This window comes from Tetranychus urticae, chromosome 1 (assembly GCF_039701765.1).
Source record: "Tetranychus urticae isolate SD_2017Ah chromosome 1, NJAU_TeUrti_SD_1.0, whole genome shotgun sequence".
Lineage (NCBI taxonomy): Eukaryota > Metazoa > Arthropoda > Arachnida > Trombidiformes > Tetranychidae > Tetranychus > Tetranychus urticae.
This window is the reverse complement of record NC_142958.1, coordinates 23,095,576-23,111,094: the sequence shown is the minus strand read 5'-3', so window position 1 is coordinate 23,111,094 and position 15,519 is coordinate 23,095,576. Positions and strand designations below refer to the sequence as shown.

At 31.4% G+C, this 15,519-nt stretch overlaps 1 protein-coding gene across 2 annotated transcripts; it reads left to right on the top strand.

Moving 5' to 3' along the window:
* The first annotated feature begins 2,278 nt into the window (after positions 1-2,278).
* LOC107362235 (carbonic anhydrase-related protein 10-like) lies at positions 2,279-14,909 on the top strand. Of its 2 annotated transcripts, none has more exons than XM_015929250.3 (10): positions 2,279-2,594; positions 6,968-7,104; positions 8,932-9,192; positions 10,868-10,963; positions 11,276-11,342; positions 12,255-12,409; positions 13,272-13,403; positions 13,893-13,935; positions 14,077-14,133; positions 14,186-14,909. In XM_015929250.3, exons 1-9 carry the CDS (start codon positions 2,486-2,488, stop codon positions 14,100-14,102), a joined length of 1,026 nt encoding a protein of 341 aa, XP_015784736.1. In that variant the 5' UTR covers positions 2,279-2,485; the 3' UTR covers positions 14,103-14,133; positions 14,186-14,909. The 2 variants fall into 2 exon arrangements, with proteins under 2 accessions (XP_015784736.1, XP_015784737.1); XM_015929251.3 differs by having other exon boundaries at positions 2,297-2,594; positions 14,190-14,748.
* Positions 14,910-15,519: the final 610 nt, after the last annotated feature.

Here is a 15,519-nt window from a genome sequence, read left to right as displayed (position 1 = left end):
AAAGTATCGAAATGAAAAAAGTATCAGAATAAAGCAATGAATAGGTTGGCAATAATTCAATAGCCCCATGGACCCATCAACAGTAGCATTAAGTTGAGGCTAAGTTGAATGTTGGTCAGGATAAAAGGAGGAAAGAAGAAGGAAAGAAATGAAAGGAAAAAAGGTAAACAAGTTGATGTGGAGTAAGAAGCATGAAGAGGCTTGAAATGATGAAACTTCTGTAAGAATAGAGTTGAACTTTTTTCCTTTAATAAATGTACACATTAAACATCTAGGTGATTCCATCTTCGACAATTAGGCTTTTAACTTGCTTTTGTCCATTAGATGCTTCGTTTTTTTGCCTCATTTTTACCCTGTAAAGTTGATCACTTTGCTTGATCCCTTTTGTTATCCATTATTTGAGCTTATTTGATGAAACCAACTTTTTTTATTAGCCTTAACTAGTAAATAGCTTGAATCTTTTTATGTCTCATTTTTTTCTTTACTTTTATTTTCCTTCTTTACCTGACTCTCTGTTATAACCACCCTCTGAATTACTATCAACTCTTACCGACCCCTTATTTGTTGGTCAATTACAAGCACACAATGTGACCACACAATCATTATTACTATCACTATTATCAACATCATTATTAACTTCAATCATTTTTTTGATTTCTCGAGTTTTTTCATTTTCCATCACTTTTTTGATCAAAGCTTATCCAACCAGTTCATTTTAGCCCTTTTCACATTTGTATGAAATAATAGTAGTTGCAACGTAGTTGCGACGAAATTGTGTTTTTTGAAAGAATGGTACTTAATTATCATAAAAGCTATAAATGTAAATATTCAATTTTATGCAAAACAGCGGATGGCACATCTCGGTATTAAATGATTATTTAGCATGATGAACATCTTCTAGTTATTTTCAAACGCGAGTTTTGTAGAGTAAATCTGCATTGCTGCCTGTTATAAATTTGGTTCGCAGTTGAATTCATGTCCACAAACTCCTTCGAAATTGAAAAATTGGAAAAATTGAACTTCCCAAACATACATATTGCTGCAATAAAAGACTGAGTGATCAATGAAGTTTAGAGGTTCATCTCAATATCGCTGTGATCACTTTTGATAAGATCTTGTTTGAGTTTACCTAATCAAAATGCTATCCGTTTTCCTTTCCGACTTGATGACTACTATTTTGTCCGTACAACTTGGCAATCAGTTTAAGCAAATAAAAGTCCCGATAAAATGGACTCAATTTCGTTGCGATATTGAATATTATTTGAAACTTTTTTCATTGCAGATATGAACAGAATGCTCTGTTTTGCTGTGACATGATGACCAGCCATTTGGAATGCGATGAAATTATACTGCATCTAACTGTCTAAAATATTATAATGCACAAAAGAAGAAAAATTGTTGAAACTAACTTTTCTTCATTCCTCATCTTATTCACATTGTACATTTTCATGTTGATATTTATCCATCAACAAATGCATTCTTACAATTTTTCATTCAACATTTTTTCTTATCATCCTCATCTTTCTTCACGCAACAGCTTTCTTTACCTTAATTTACACCTCAGTTAACACCAAATAATGCCAAAAATTGAAGTCCAAATTTTGAATCCACAAAAGTATGAAAAGGCAAAAATTGATAAACAAAAGTTTTACAAAAATATAAAAACAAAGTGAGCCAAAAAAGCCAAAAGAAATGTTATGAATACAATAATTTTTTCCCTATTTTTGACGTTTACAAATATTTTACTTTGCATTTCAATCAAATTATCAATTTTTCAAGACAAAGTGACTCAAACGTGATGAAAAAAAGAGAGACTCAAAATGGCTGCAAGTTTGATCATTATTCAGACAATTTTTCCTCTCGATTAAGTTTCACTTTTACCAATCAATTGAATCACTCAAATATCACAATGTCTCATTGAACACTCGCCAAGTCCAACTGCTTATTGCCTTGTTTCAACGTCTCTTTGAGTCCAGTCTAGGAATAGGTGTTTGCATTGAATCTTTTTCACTCTCAATTCAACATTTATCTTTTCCTGAAAAACTATCTGTTAATGTTTGCTAATAATTCATTTTGAATTTTATTGTTTTCAATTTTAGCCTTTTCTTTCACCTTTACTTTTGCATCAATGATCAACTTTATCGTTTTACAATAGCTGACCCAAGTTTATTATCGCCAAATAAAATGATTCTGAGATGAATCATCTAATATTGATGGTAACGCTTATGAGCATGATTCAGCTGCTCAACTTTTATTCAACTCAATCTAGTTTCACCATCCAATCCTATATCATTGTCAACCTTGATTCTGTAAACAACTTTTACCGCAGTTTCCCGAGTTTCCAAATTTCAGCTATAAAACTTTTTCTTGACTTGAGTTTTGAAAAAAAATAATTGCAATTAAACTAAAAAGTTGATCAACAAAGATTTGAAAATTGTTCATTTATGCACCTTTCTGTTTCCAATACTAGGTTTAAAAGTGCATCATGAAACAGGGTAAAATGTGTAAACTTTTGCAAACTCTTATTCAATTGGTGATAATCAACTGTGCACAATCCAATTGGGATGATTGGTGGACTTACGATGGAATTTCAGGTAAATTGAAAAAATTTCTATTCTTTTATCAACTTTTTCCATCCTTTCATGAGATGAGCACCTGAACAAAATCAATGCAAATTTGATTGAAACAATGGATAACAATTATCATTGCAACAATCAGTATCAACATAATTACTGAGGATGAAATGTGAAGTAAATGAAGAACTAGAAAAGTCTGCAAAAAACAAACAAACGTTACAATTAACTTTATCATATGATGAACCTGCCAATTAACCAGTGATGCAGTGATAATTATAACTGAACATATCAATTTGATCAAGAAGCGGATTGAGTAGAAAAAAGTTTGTCCAGTTACAATATTCAGATTTATAAAGTCATCAAAAGGTTTCATTGAAACACTTATTGAACATTTCTTTGGACAATATCAAAGTTTGCCTGATAAAGTAAATTTAATTAACTTTGTCTCCCAATACTCATCTTATTAATCAAGCCCCTGTCAACCTCACTCCCAGCCAAATCTGGCATAATGATATTCTCACTCTTGATCTCACTCCAAGTATCAACTCCCAGCTTCACTCCAAGAATCACTCCCTGCATAAATTCAATTTCACTCCTAATCTCACTCTCAGCTCTTTGTAATATTTGCAGTTCCAAATGGACATTAATGACTTTGACAACATTAAGGTCAATCTTGGATATCATGAATTTCATCTTTTGAATCTCAAATTTACTTCACTGATGAAACTTATCATTTTCCGATCTTATTTTTTCTCTTGATAATCAATAGACTTTTCATTTATCCACTTATCCATATTGTTGTCCACTGTCCATGTTGATGCTTTTTTAATCATCATTATGGATCCATTTTAAAAATGAGTTTACAGACACTTTTCTTTTATCCCTGAATGTGTAAATATTTTTGTATCATGTTTAACCGTCACCATCATTGGTATTATTTCAAACATTTATTGAAAATCATTCAAGTTAGACTGAAAAGACTCGGAAAAAAACAAAGAAAAAAAAGTGAATGCGAAAAGAAAATTTTACCTCAAAAAGTGATATTTTTGTATCAACAGCTAAATCAACTTACAATTGATTCACTTTTCATCATTTCAAGTTTCAATATTCACCTTCTTTACTGAATAAAGAAGTAAAGAAAAAACTTGAAGTTCAATTTGCTTGTTAACAATTCAATGAAAGACAATTTTGAAAGTTGCTTTTTGTAAAAACTTTTCCTCGCTCATTTCATTCCCTTTTTTTGTAGCACTTTTCAGGAGAAAGAAGTAAAAACATAAATATTTGTCTCACTTTTTCAAACTCAATCCAGTAAATTTATATCTTTCCTGAATGATGAAGAAAAGATGAAATTCCTGAATGAAAAAAAAGTAAAGTCAACTTGGACTTTTGAAATGAATAAAAGTGTTTCGATTCATTGAAAATTTAAAAGAAAAGAATAATTCACTTTTTTGTTGTTACCCTTGTACAAACAATTTTGGTCGGAGTAAAGCATCATGAAATGAAATTTCATGCTTCAAAATTATAGGGAATAAAAGAGATTTAAAAAATTGTTTAGAATCATGTGAATTGCGAAAATGTGACAAATATAAAATGATGATAAAAGAGAGAGAAAAATGTAACTCAGATTGTTCTTATCATATACTTGCAACTTTTATTTCAATGTTAAAATGAGCGTATGAAAAGCAAGGGTTCAATTTCAACCTCGAAAGTTCAATCTATCAACCAATCGCAATTTGAGTTGTTTAATTTGAAAGGCAAGTTGAGGCACAAAATTACACTCTCAATGGAAATAAAAAAATGATTGAGTTTCTCAATCTGGTCAGGGAAGTGAAAAAATATGGCAAATTATTGTGATTCAATTGGAGTTGTGATACTTTTTGACCTCATCAATTTGATTCACAAAAGTTTTATCTTTCAAATGTTCATCATTTTTATCACTTCTCAATATTATCATCATCATTATTATCGACACTGTTATTGCAATTTTTATTTCATCTTCTTTTTGTTGCTCTTTCACTTTGCCATCTTTTCATCATTGAAGGTTTACCAAGTTGACCGCAGGAATACGTATAAATATGATGGCATGAAGAGAATGATCGGAAAAATTAAATGATTTCCTTGCAAGTCTATCCCATTGTCATGGTGTTAACATTATCATTAGTTTTATCAGTTTTATTTGACAATCATTTTTCCATTGCAATCAACCATTTATATCTTTCTTTTTTCTTTTTTTGGAGTCAAACTTTATATGGTTGTTATTGTTGCTAGTGTTAGCTTATTTTACAGCCAAATTAGTTAAACATAAAGCTTATTGTCAAGCCATGGTAAATAAGTTGCCAGAAGAATACGATGACCTTAACTTTTTCCGCTTTTTTGATAGTGAAATGGGAGTGTTTGCGTTGTTCTGGACGTGAAAATCCGCGAAAAGATTGAAATGGATTTCATAATAGGAATCAATTCGTATTTTTGTCTAAATGGTTCTGAACCAAAAGTCTTTAGTTAAAATCACAAAAGAATTATGGCTTATCTCTATAAGAAAAAATTGTAAAATCGACATTTTTAACATTTTACAAGTTCAGGACCCATAGAAGCTAACCTTAACGAACTTACCTTGTTGATTGCTACAACATTACGAGTAAACAAATACGTTAAAACAATGAAACTACACTGCTCTCAGTGCCTCGGTCAATACCATGTCTGGTTAAAAGTTATTGGCATTCAAAATCTTACTAAGTAGCTGAATAGCCCTTTATTATGTGTTCAGATGTGTTTTATTTTTGCATGAGTATAAAAAAGTTGAGAAATCGCAATCAAATTTTAGTTTTAGAATGCTCTTTTAATCAAATTTGATTTTCGATGTTACATAACAAAATTTTCTGAATACTTTTAATTTTTTCATTTCATGCGTTTTAGTATTTTATTTCAAATGTTTAACCTATTTTCATCGGCTGGCTTTTGTGGTAAACCGTTATAAACGGTCTTCATGTGAGACACTGATGTGTTGAAGGGATCTGATCCCACTAATTTTGTTTGTCGGCGCCATAAAAAATCGCACATATGCAAATCAGACATAGTTTTCTCACTTCTCCACAAACTAAACGCTTGTTTAGTGACCTCCAACTCGGCTCGATATTTTGAGTGTAGGCTCCGTTGATTGAATCGACAGAATTCTCGATATGTTTAGGTGAGTTTAGCCATAAGTAGATAGATTATAATAACCTCTGCATAGATCAGTATGTATCTCAGTTCCCTGAACTACGTGCTTTCGGATTAGCGGCAGAAGTTCCTCTTAGGTACGGCAATTATTCGGTCAGATTTCGAGGCGATAATCTTTGGTGCCATTTCTCTCGATCTTTGTCAAGATTCAATGGCCTTCCACCATCCTGCCTACGTTAAATTTACGTTTCCGAATTTACATTCATCGTTTTCAATGGTATGCCTGGTCCGCTAATCGGCCCTTATTCCACATATAAGGCATCCAAACTTGCCATACAAACTTCTCTTGGGAACTAGAAAACATCAGAAATTGTTTCACGTGAAACAGTACTATTTTGATTTACTATCAAACGTCCAATCATTAAAATAATTACAGAATTGAGAAAAAATGATGCTTTTTGTTATTTGTGCAGACTTGCGTTGACTCAAATATTGCATCATTGATAACGATTCTTCGAAGCGATACATTTTCCAATTGTAAGGGGTTGACACGTAATCTCATTCTTTTCCCCTTAATAATTTCTTAATCATCAATCTTTACCCGTATTGTCATTCATTCAATCTCATTGGTCAAACTTTACTAACCAGATATTTTATCTAACTCAAACATTTGTATATAAACTGTTTCCTTTTCCACATTCTTTGTCAGTCTTTGTCAGTCAAACCTTAGTCTATCATTGTTGTACAGTCAGCCATACTGTTACTTCCTTAAAAGAAATCTTTGAGACTTCTTATTCCTGACCTTAATTCATTTACTTACTGACCTTTAAGTTCTCAACCTTTAATAATTACATTTAATGTTTAATCTTTAATATTTAATACTCAAGTTAAAACTACAAACTAATAAAGTGCTCTCTCTTTATAAATTAAGTTCATTCTGTGTGAGATTCATTAATATTTGTTGTTAGGCTTTGTGTGCCTTTAAACCCCACTTAGAAATCTTAGATTTCTGTCATCGATCTCGGTACACATTCAGTGATTCATTGATTGTGGTCTTGTCACAGACCCTCACCCTAACACAATATCTAGAAAATCTAGAGTTCTGCATGCAAATAAACGTAAATTGAGCTGTAGTTAAAGGCTCAATATTTGCCATGATCTGATAAATACATATATTTTCAATTGAAATCCAGCTTTCAATATAACATTTTTAATCGAAATATTTCGTCTTACAGGACCTGATTTTTGGGGTCTTCTCAATCCAGAATGGCATTTATGCAGCAAAGGTAAAAGACAGTCACCAATTGACATTAAACCACCTCAACTTCTTTATGACCCATCTTTAAGGCCTCTTCAAATTGATCCAAACAAGGTAACTTTCATTTAATTTCATTATTATCCAATAGCCACTTTCAGTGCAACATTCATGATGACAAACTTAATAGCTGAAAATAAGCTCTTTTATCAGGCAAAAATGATAAAAGTACAAAAACTCTCGAGCTAATAATAGTTGAATAAATCTTGAAATAACAAAGTCAAATGTTGTAAAATTACTCAAAAAGGCATTTAATTTCGAGCCAAGCATTCCAAGAGTTAATCTCATTTAATAACTGAAATCTAGTAAATCCTGATTTAAAGGTAGACAAAAAGTCGACTATTAATCATTTGCTTTAAAAGCCGAAAAAATCTAAATTTTTTCAAGAAACAAAATTCGCAATCAATTGCAACGCTCAACCTTTCAACTACAAAGTTGAAGATGGAGCTTTTCAGCAATGAAAATGTTGAAAATTGTAATCTTTTAATCGTACATTATCATGAAAAGAAACAAGGAAAGGATTAATTTTCAGTCTTTTCATTTGTTCATGTAATTCCATTAAACATCTTAATCATTTTCAAGTTACAATTCACAATGAACATCATTAATGATTCAGTCTTTTTGGACAGTTGACCTTTAATCATGAGGAAAACCTTTTGCTTTGTTTTCAACAAAAGATGTTTAAATATATTTATTTGCAGGGAATTCAATCTGAAACTTTATCATTAACTCGACTAAAGTTTTTGTCAATTTCGTTTGTTTCAATTTTCTTCTCAAATGATTAACAATTTCAACAATTAGACAAATCCTTTGTGTTTTACCCTTTTCAATTGATTCACTTTGATTTACTTTGTTCAATATTTTGTTCAACATTTCAGCTCGTGATTCCTTGCAAACTCAAAGTATAATGTTATTATTATATCATTATATTAACTCTTAATCTTTAAGATAACATTTACTTTTGACTGGTAAAACACAATTCCCAGTACAGTTAATGATAAACCAAAGACTCATTCCAAGTGATTAATTTGTTAAATGTTTGCAAACGGATCAATTGTCTTCATCTGATGTGACCCTTTCTCATCTTTGATTCTGTCTTGTTCAATTTTTTCTTCTTCTTCTCCTTTCTTCATCCTTTATCTTCTTCATCCCCTTCAAGATTCATTCTTAATCAATTAGTTTTCTCGGCTCTAAACAAAAAGTAAACCTTTTCTGGTTCAACATTCAATTGAAATGGAGCAACCATTATATAATATGTATCTATCTAGTTAACCCATCAAAAGCGATTAACTTACCAAATAAAGAGTGAAAAAGCGCTCAACAGAGTCTTTCCAATTCTCATAATGTTCACTTCAATTAACTTTTTGTCCTCTTCAATTAAACTTCATTCTCAATTTCAGTCACTCAACTATTCCTTCATTATCTACTACAGAACAGTGAAAAAATATTTCATGACCAGACAAATGAACCAAGATTGGTCAAGATTTAGAAAATTCAATTTCCTCCAAACATTTATCATCAAGCTCACTTGAAATTAAAAGTTTTCTTGCTCAACAGAACATGCAAAACAGAGGAAATTGAGTCGAATTGTTTAAAACTTTTTTCTGTTCAATACTTTCTTGTCAAGCTCGAATGGTGAAAATGGTGAAATGATAGATTCAAAAGTTTTCTGGTTTGAAAGAAAAACTTTTTATCAAATTTTCGAATTTGAAGTTTTTATCACTTTAAATGTATTTTCAACATTTCAAATGAAGGTTCATTCCTAACTCTTAGCTTTTTGGTTCGCTTCAGAACCAAAAGACTTGTTTAGAAAAATTAAAATGAAGTTACAAAGGTTTTCTATGCCATGAGCTAATTCTGTCCATTTTGAATGTTTTTTCTCAGGTCAGTGGTATTCTTGAAAACAATGGCCATGGGATAATCTTCAGGGTGCAGGAACAAAGTGAGGTTAGAGTAGAGGATAATCTAGTCGAAGAGTCATCAGTCCACATTGAAGCACCGCCAAATCGTATTCAATTATCCGTCAATATAACTGGAGGTCCATTGTCATATTCATACACATTTAGCGCCATTTACTTACACTTTGGACGAACTGATAATCATGGATCTGAACATTCCATTGGAGGCCTAACCTTTCCCGCCGAGGTAAGTTGAAATTCACTTCAACACTTAACAGAAAATTTTTATTCCTTCAAAGTCAACTAATATTAGATCATAAAAATCTCCATCAACATCGAAATTCGAAAAAAAAATTATTTTGACCATCATTTTGAGTAATATTTTTGGACAAACATGAAAAGTTGCTGGATATATAAGAATTTCTCTGTTTCTTTTCTCCTCCAATCACATTAGCTGAGCGATTATTCAAGTTGTCATGCAATACAAAACATTACCTTAATATCAATGGAAATAACATTCTTATTTCCGGTCAATTTTCTAGCTCAATTGAATCATTATACCTAAATGATGGTATCATGAAGAGAAACATTAGTTGAATTATCAGTTGATTCATTTGTTGCAATCAGGGAAAAACAAAATTGCAACAAAAAGCAAACCAAAACACCATTTGAACAATTGTACGATAACAATTGATAAGCATTACAACAACATTAGAATCAGCAGAAATGATTTGCGAAAATGAATATTCATGAGACTAATAAATGAATAAATATGAAAACTTTTCATAACTTAGTAACTAGACTTCACATGTTAGCATGAATAACATTCCCAATCATCCCCAAGTTCAATAAATACAATGGAAACTGAAAGGTGTCATTTGATGACAAAAATTTCACCTTATTTCACTCTCTCAACTTATCCTTTTCATTTGTTGCTCCATTAGCATAAACTAATTGGTTTGATGAACCATGAAACTGAATAAGCTTTTAATTGCTTAATCATCTGAAAAAACGAATGAAAAAAAGGTTGATATTTTAATCAAAACAATGAGAGTGATTCTCAGCTGAGAACGAAAATGTTCAATATTGACTAATAACAGCGTTTAAAGAATAGACAAATAATTGAATTTAAACTCCCAGGAGAAGGGACTGAATGCCGAATTGTAAAATTGCGATTCCCTGAAATCCGAAAATTTATCATATTCTCTGTATTGAATCATGTTGAAGAGTTATCAGTTTATGAGGACAATTGATGAGCTCAACAACCATGATTGGGAGTGAAAATTATTGGTTACAGGGAATCCAAATTGCCATTTCGTGCGACCATTTCAAATCCATTTTGATGAACTTATTTCTGCTCGAACCAACTTCAGCATCTTCAGATTATCAGATAAATTCTGGAAAAATATTCAAAGTCACGAGAGTTTAATGATTGAGATTGGCTTGAAAATGTTTGTCCAATTTTGATGAATAAATTAACATTTCTAAATAATCTGTGAGCCAATTTTCATGTGGAAAATTCACAGTGGAAACTATTGAAATGTGTTGAACAATTGAAACATGAATCAACAGATGAACGCATTTTGTGTGTGTTTCATGTTTCAACTGTATTCTCATGAATTTCACTTTTGAAACATTCGCCTTTTCATCTCATCAAATTAACATGATATTAACATGATGCAAGTGTGAAAACAATTGTTCACTTTGTCAACCTTTGAGCATTTATCAATGAAGTAACAAAAAAGCTTCCACACATGAGATAAAAGTGAAACATGATTAGGGCGAGGTTAGGATAACATGTTATTATATCAATCCTTTCATAATCTTCATTATCATCCTGTCTTCCTTTACTCATATTTTTCATCTCTTTGTTGCTATTTTTTTGTCTATCTCTTCATGTTCGTCTTCCTGTTGGAATAAAGTTACAAATAATTGGATATAATTCGGACTTATATCAAAATATCAGTGATGCATCAAATAAAGCCAATGGACTTGTAGCCATTGCACTGCTAATTCAGGTTAGTATTATCATTACATGAGTTTTTTGTTTCTCACTTGTTTCCTATTATCAATGTTATTATCATTGGTTGTTGTTTTTGTTGGCCTGAAATGTTCATCATCAGGATGATGTTGATGACAAGAGAAGTACAACTGAGAAAGAAAATGGAAAAAAACATTTTCTCTCAACTATCTTTATCAGCAATCAGGACAGGAAAAACTAAAAAGTGTCATCATCAGATTCAATTAAATTATGTGCATATTCAATGAAACAACAACATGATAAAATCTGATTCATTAAAATGTAAAATTTTCACTGTTACACTTTTCAGGTTGGAAACAGTTCCAATATGGAACTTAATCATCTGATAAGTCTTGTTCAAGGAATCAGATTTCGAGGTATGTTTCAACCAATTCAATGTTTCAGTTTATTCAATTTCTGATATTCTCAAGCACTTCGATAAAGTTGCAACTTTTTTCCATGAATTTTCCAAACTTTTTCAAATTCTTTGTTGATTAACTTGTGAATTGATTCGAGTTTATTGATTGCATTCTGTGTGAATTTTTGCAGAAAATGAATTCGAATTTTTCTAAATTTTTGTTCATGACAATGAAAAGTGAAATCGAGTCAAAAATCCTGTATGAAAAAGATTTTATTCAAACTTTTAGATGCATCACTTTTCAGACGCAACATTTAAATGTTTAAATATTCAACATGATGGTAATTATGTAGTGTCACATGATGAATATTCTTGAAGTGAGTGATAAACTTTTGATTTACTCATGCTTATCATCATGTTAACCAATCACTTTATCCTTTACATCATCTTTCTTCACCCGAAAGGTGAAAAGAAGTGAAATAAAGGTTGCCCATTTTACCGCAAAAAATGATGCAAATTTAATCTTTTCATTTGTAATGTTGACAAAATAAAACGCTTGATAATGATTCAAAATTATTCATAACGTGAGTTGAAATGTTATCTTGAAAGATTTTGTTGTTTTTTTTCTTCTTGCCGTGAAACTCACAAAAATGCACGTTCATCAGTCCAGGTTTTTGTTGGTTTGTTTTCATTTGACAAAAAAAATGGTAAAGTAAATAAACTTTTCAACTGACAATCATTTTCATGATGATGTTTTTGCTCATCAATTTCACTTTTTTTCACCCATCCAACCTTTTATTCAACTCACGTAAATGATAATTCAATCATTCCAACATTTAGACATTACAAGTTCAACAATGTAAACATTTAATCTGTAAGATGATGCAGTTATTGCACAGTTAATGAGAAATTTTTTCTCCACTTGCAACAGGTCAAAATACCACCGTCAAAGGATTGTCAGTAGGTGATCTTTTACCTGAACGAGTTCATTACATGACATATGAAGGATCGCTGACCGTTCCAGGCTGCCATGAAACAGTGACTTGGGTCATAGCAAACAAACCGGCAACCATAACAGCTCATCAGGTAAGCACAAGGTTCAACCTCAACTTCATCCATCAGTCTCGTGACCAACCCAACTCGACTAGTTCAAGTCAACCCAAGACAAGCTCATCGCTAGGATCACTTTAAGTCAATAGTTGAGTCTCTTGTGAGTGTCAATGTTCAATGTACAAAAGACTTTAATTGACAATTGTTTGCTTTCAACATTTCAATATCGGTGAATATGTTCAACTGTTTCAATTTTGTTTCATGTTATTCCAGATGATTTGAGGAAAAGATTTAAACTCTCATCAAGTACCATGAAAATGGGAGGAAAATTGAAAAATTTTGAAAGTTTTTTTCTTCCTCAGTAAAGTGAGGGAAGAAGTAAAGAAACAAAAAATGTCAAAAGACAGACTAGTTGAGTTGATTCAACGGAGTGTAAAAAAAGTAAAATATATAATAATAAATATATTCTTATACGATTGTTCAATTGTCATGGAATATGCATTGTCCTGAATTGAACTGGGAAAAGTCAGATAATGTAGCATTATCATTATTAGTTTTGAGGTATTGGGAGTTAAAAAAAAGTGAGGTAAAAAAATATTGCAGCTCAAAAAGTAATGGATTTTGATTCATCAAATTGAATTTCATCAAAAGTTGAACACAAAATGAAATCTCAATTGGAAAATTTGCTTTCACTATTTATTTTAATTCCCACAACACCGATAACAATCTGAATCAACCACAGAATCATTTATCTAACCATTTACAATAAAAAATATTTCAAGAGAAACCAAAAATTCGAACTTTTTTTCACTTTTTTCTCTATTATTGGACACCATTTAATTTGCTTTCAATCATCAACTTTTTTTATTATTTATTCATCTTCTCTTTTTCATGATAGCTTTTCTTGTTGCGCAAATTGATGCAAGGTGAATCCGACCTGCCGAAGGCTCCATTGGGCAACAATTTTCGTCCTCTTCAACCTTTGAATGCTCGTTTTGTGCGAACCAACATTGACTTCAGACGACGTCCAGTAAGTTACATTTGACTCTTAAATTCTGCTCTGCTTTCAATTCGTGCATTTCCCAGGTGCAATACAAAAGTTCAACAAAGTTTTTCGAATTTTCTCTTGAACTTAAATCTCCTTTAGTCTTCTAAAAATCTATCAATTTTCATGATAGTCCATAGCTGTGGACAGACTCATCAGTTCTTTGAATTCATCAGTTGTCATTAAATGTTCAGGAATGAGCTTTTTATGCTCCCGGAGCCGATTTCGCGAATCGAATGAATGCTTAGAAGATTAATAATAGGTCTACTCGACTCTATTCTGTCGATGAAACAAATAAATTGATTTTTTCGTCTCATCGATTCGACATCAAAAACGGAGCATTTCTTTGACTTTTTTGAACTCAATTTTTGAGATCCTTTTTGAATTTCATTTTTCTCCTCATTTGACTTCACTTTTGAAGATTGCCATTCTGTTGAGGAAAAGTTTACTCATGAATTTGATTTATATTTACAGGGAGAAGATTGTCCCACCATGAGGAAAAATATGCATTACCAGGGTAAGCAAATGTTTCTTTCAGCCTACCTTTTCTTCTTGTTACTGAAACAAACCCTTAAACTGAATAAACTGCCCATTTAAGCTCAACATCGTAACAATAATTTTGTTTTGTATTCTACTTTTTTGTCTTCATTATCCACAGTCAACTCTAAACATATCAAAATATGAAATGAAAGGCAAACTCCTTGGTGACATGCAGGTGAATATATCAACTTGGAAAGAGACAAGATTGTATAATGAAATTTTCTCAGGCAGTCACAGAAACAATGGATAAAATTGAAATGTTGAAACAAGCAAAAAAGTGCCTTCAAGTGGTGGAATGACAATAAGAGCAATATGCGAGTTGTGATGGCAAACAATTGATTAACTTGGTGGATCGATGCTAATTCAATAAATGTTTTCATCATTGGTAAAAAAACATTAAAATGTTTAACTCTAGCAACTGGTTAAATTGGCACCAAATAGGAAGACAAGGAATTGAGGAACAATTTCAAGTGGACTTCATGTTTTACTTACCTTTTAAACCTCAAATTGAACTTCTTTTTCTCCTCTTCTTTCCCATTTTAATTGGCAAATTTTTTAGAAAAATATTGAACTTGGTTAGATAATGAATTAAATCCACTTTGCTTACCTGTAAAAAGAACCTAATGATGAACATTGAAAAATTATTGTACAAAAAAGATCGCTTTGTTTCCATCCATTTATTGACAAAAGTCATTCTTTTATTGACATTGGTCACTGATTGTGGGTTGAAACTTTGCTCCTGTGCTTTGGTATAAATCAATTAAACTTTGACAATCATACAAGTTTAAAAATTTAATCAACTCGAGTAATTTCTCGTAACCTTTAGTAAAAACTTCGATACAAGTGAGTTAAGCTTTTTTCTGGGGAATCGTACCGACTTGAAATTTTCAGGAAATGATTATAATGAACATATCTCTGTACAAATTACAAGAAAATACCTTGAATTGATTATTAGATTTTCGCATTAATTACTTTCGCTTCAGTCAGCTCAAATGCTTCAGTGTTGAATGAACTTTTCGATGCGTTAGTTTTTAAGTCGTGTAATTCTTATTGCGTTCATGAACTTCTTTCTATTGAAAAATTCAATCACCTGAGGTCAAAGCATGTACTGGTAATGAGGACCTGAACACGTTGAAATCAATTAATACAGGCAGATTAGTGTAGTAAACCTTTGAAAAAAAATTCTAAGCATGAAGGAAACTTATAAAAACGCCAAAGAAAAATTTTGTCTCTGAGGTTGGACGTTAAATTATCCTACCAGAAAATACTAATTTTTAGCTTTTGAGTGATGTATAAAATGTTTGATAACTGCTATTGCTTAAACGTGAAATATCATCTGAACAATTTTTATCAAAGTTTTTCCGCACAGGTCATTTTTGTGGGTCGGTACAACATTGCGTTTTGATTCGATGATATTTACAATTCAGACCATTAACTTTAAACTTTTATGGGTTCCTGTTGATAAAATACGTTAGGTTTATGTGATTGGGTCAGCTATTAAGTCATTCATAGTCTCGATCTTTTCAGGTTCAATGAAATTTGTCTCGAGTCAAAGAAGGTT

Excerpts from the sequence above, each read along its gene's own strand:
- LOC107362235 (XM_015929250.3), top strand. The coding sequence starts at position 2,486 with ATGAAACAGGGTAAAATGTGTAAACTTTTGCAAACTCTTATTCAATTG. Across the intron at positions 12,410-13,271 it reads CAACCATAACAGCTCATCAG|CTTTTCTTGTTGCGCAAATT; the intron begins GTAAGCACAAGG and ends TTTTCATGATAG. Across the intron at positions 13,936-14,076 it reads GAAAAATATGCATTACCAGG|TCAACTCTAAACATATCAAA; the intron begins GTAAGCAAATGT and ends CATTATCCACAG.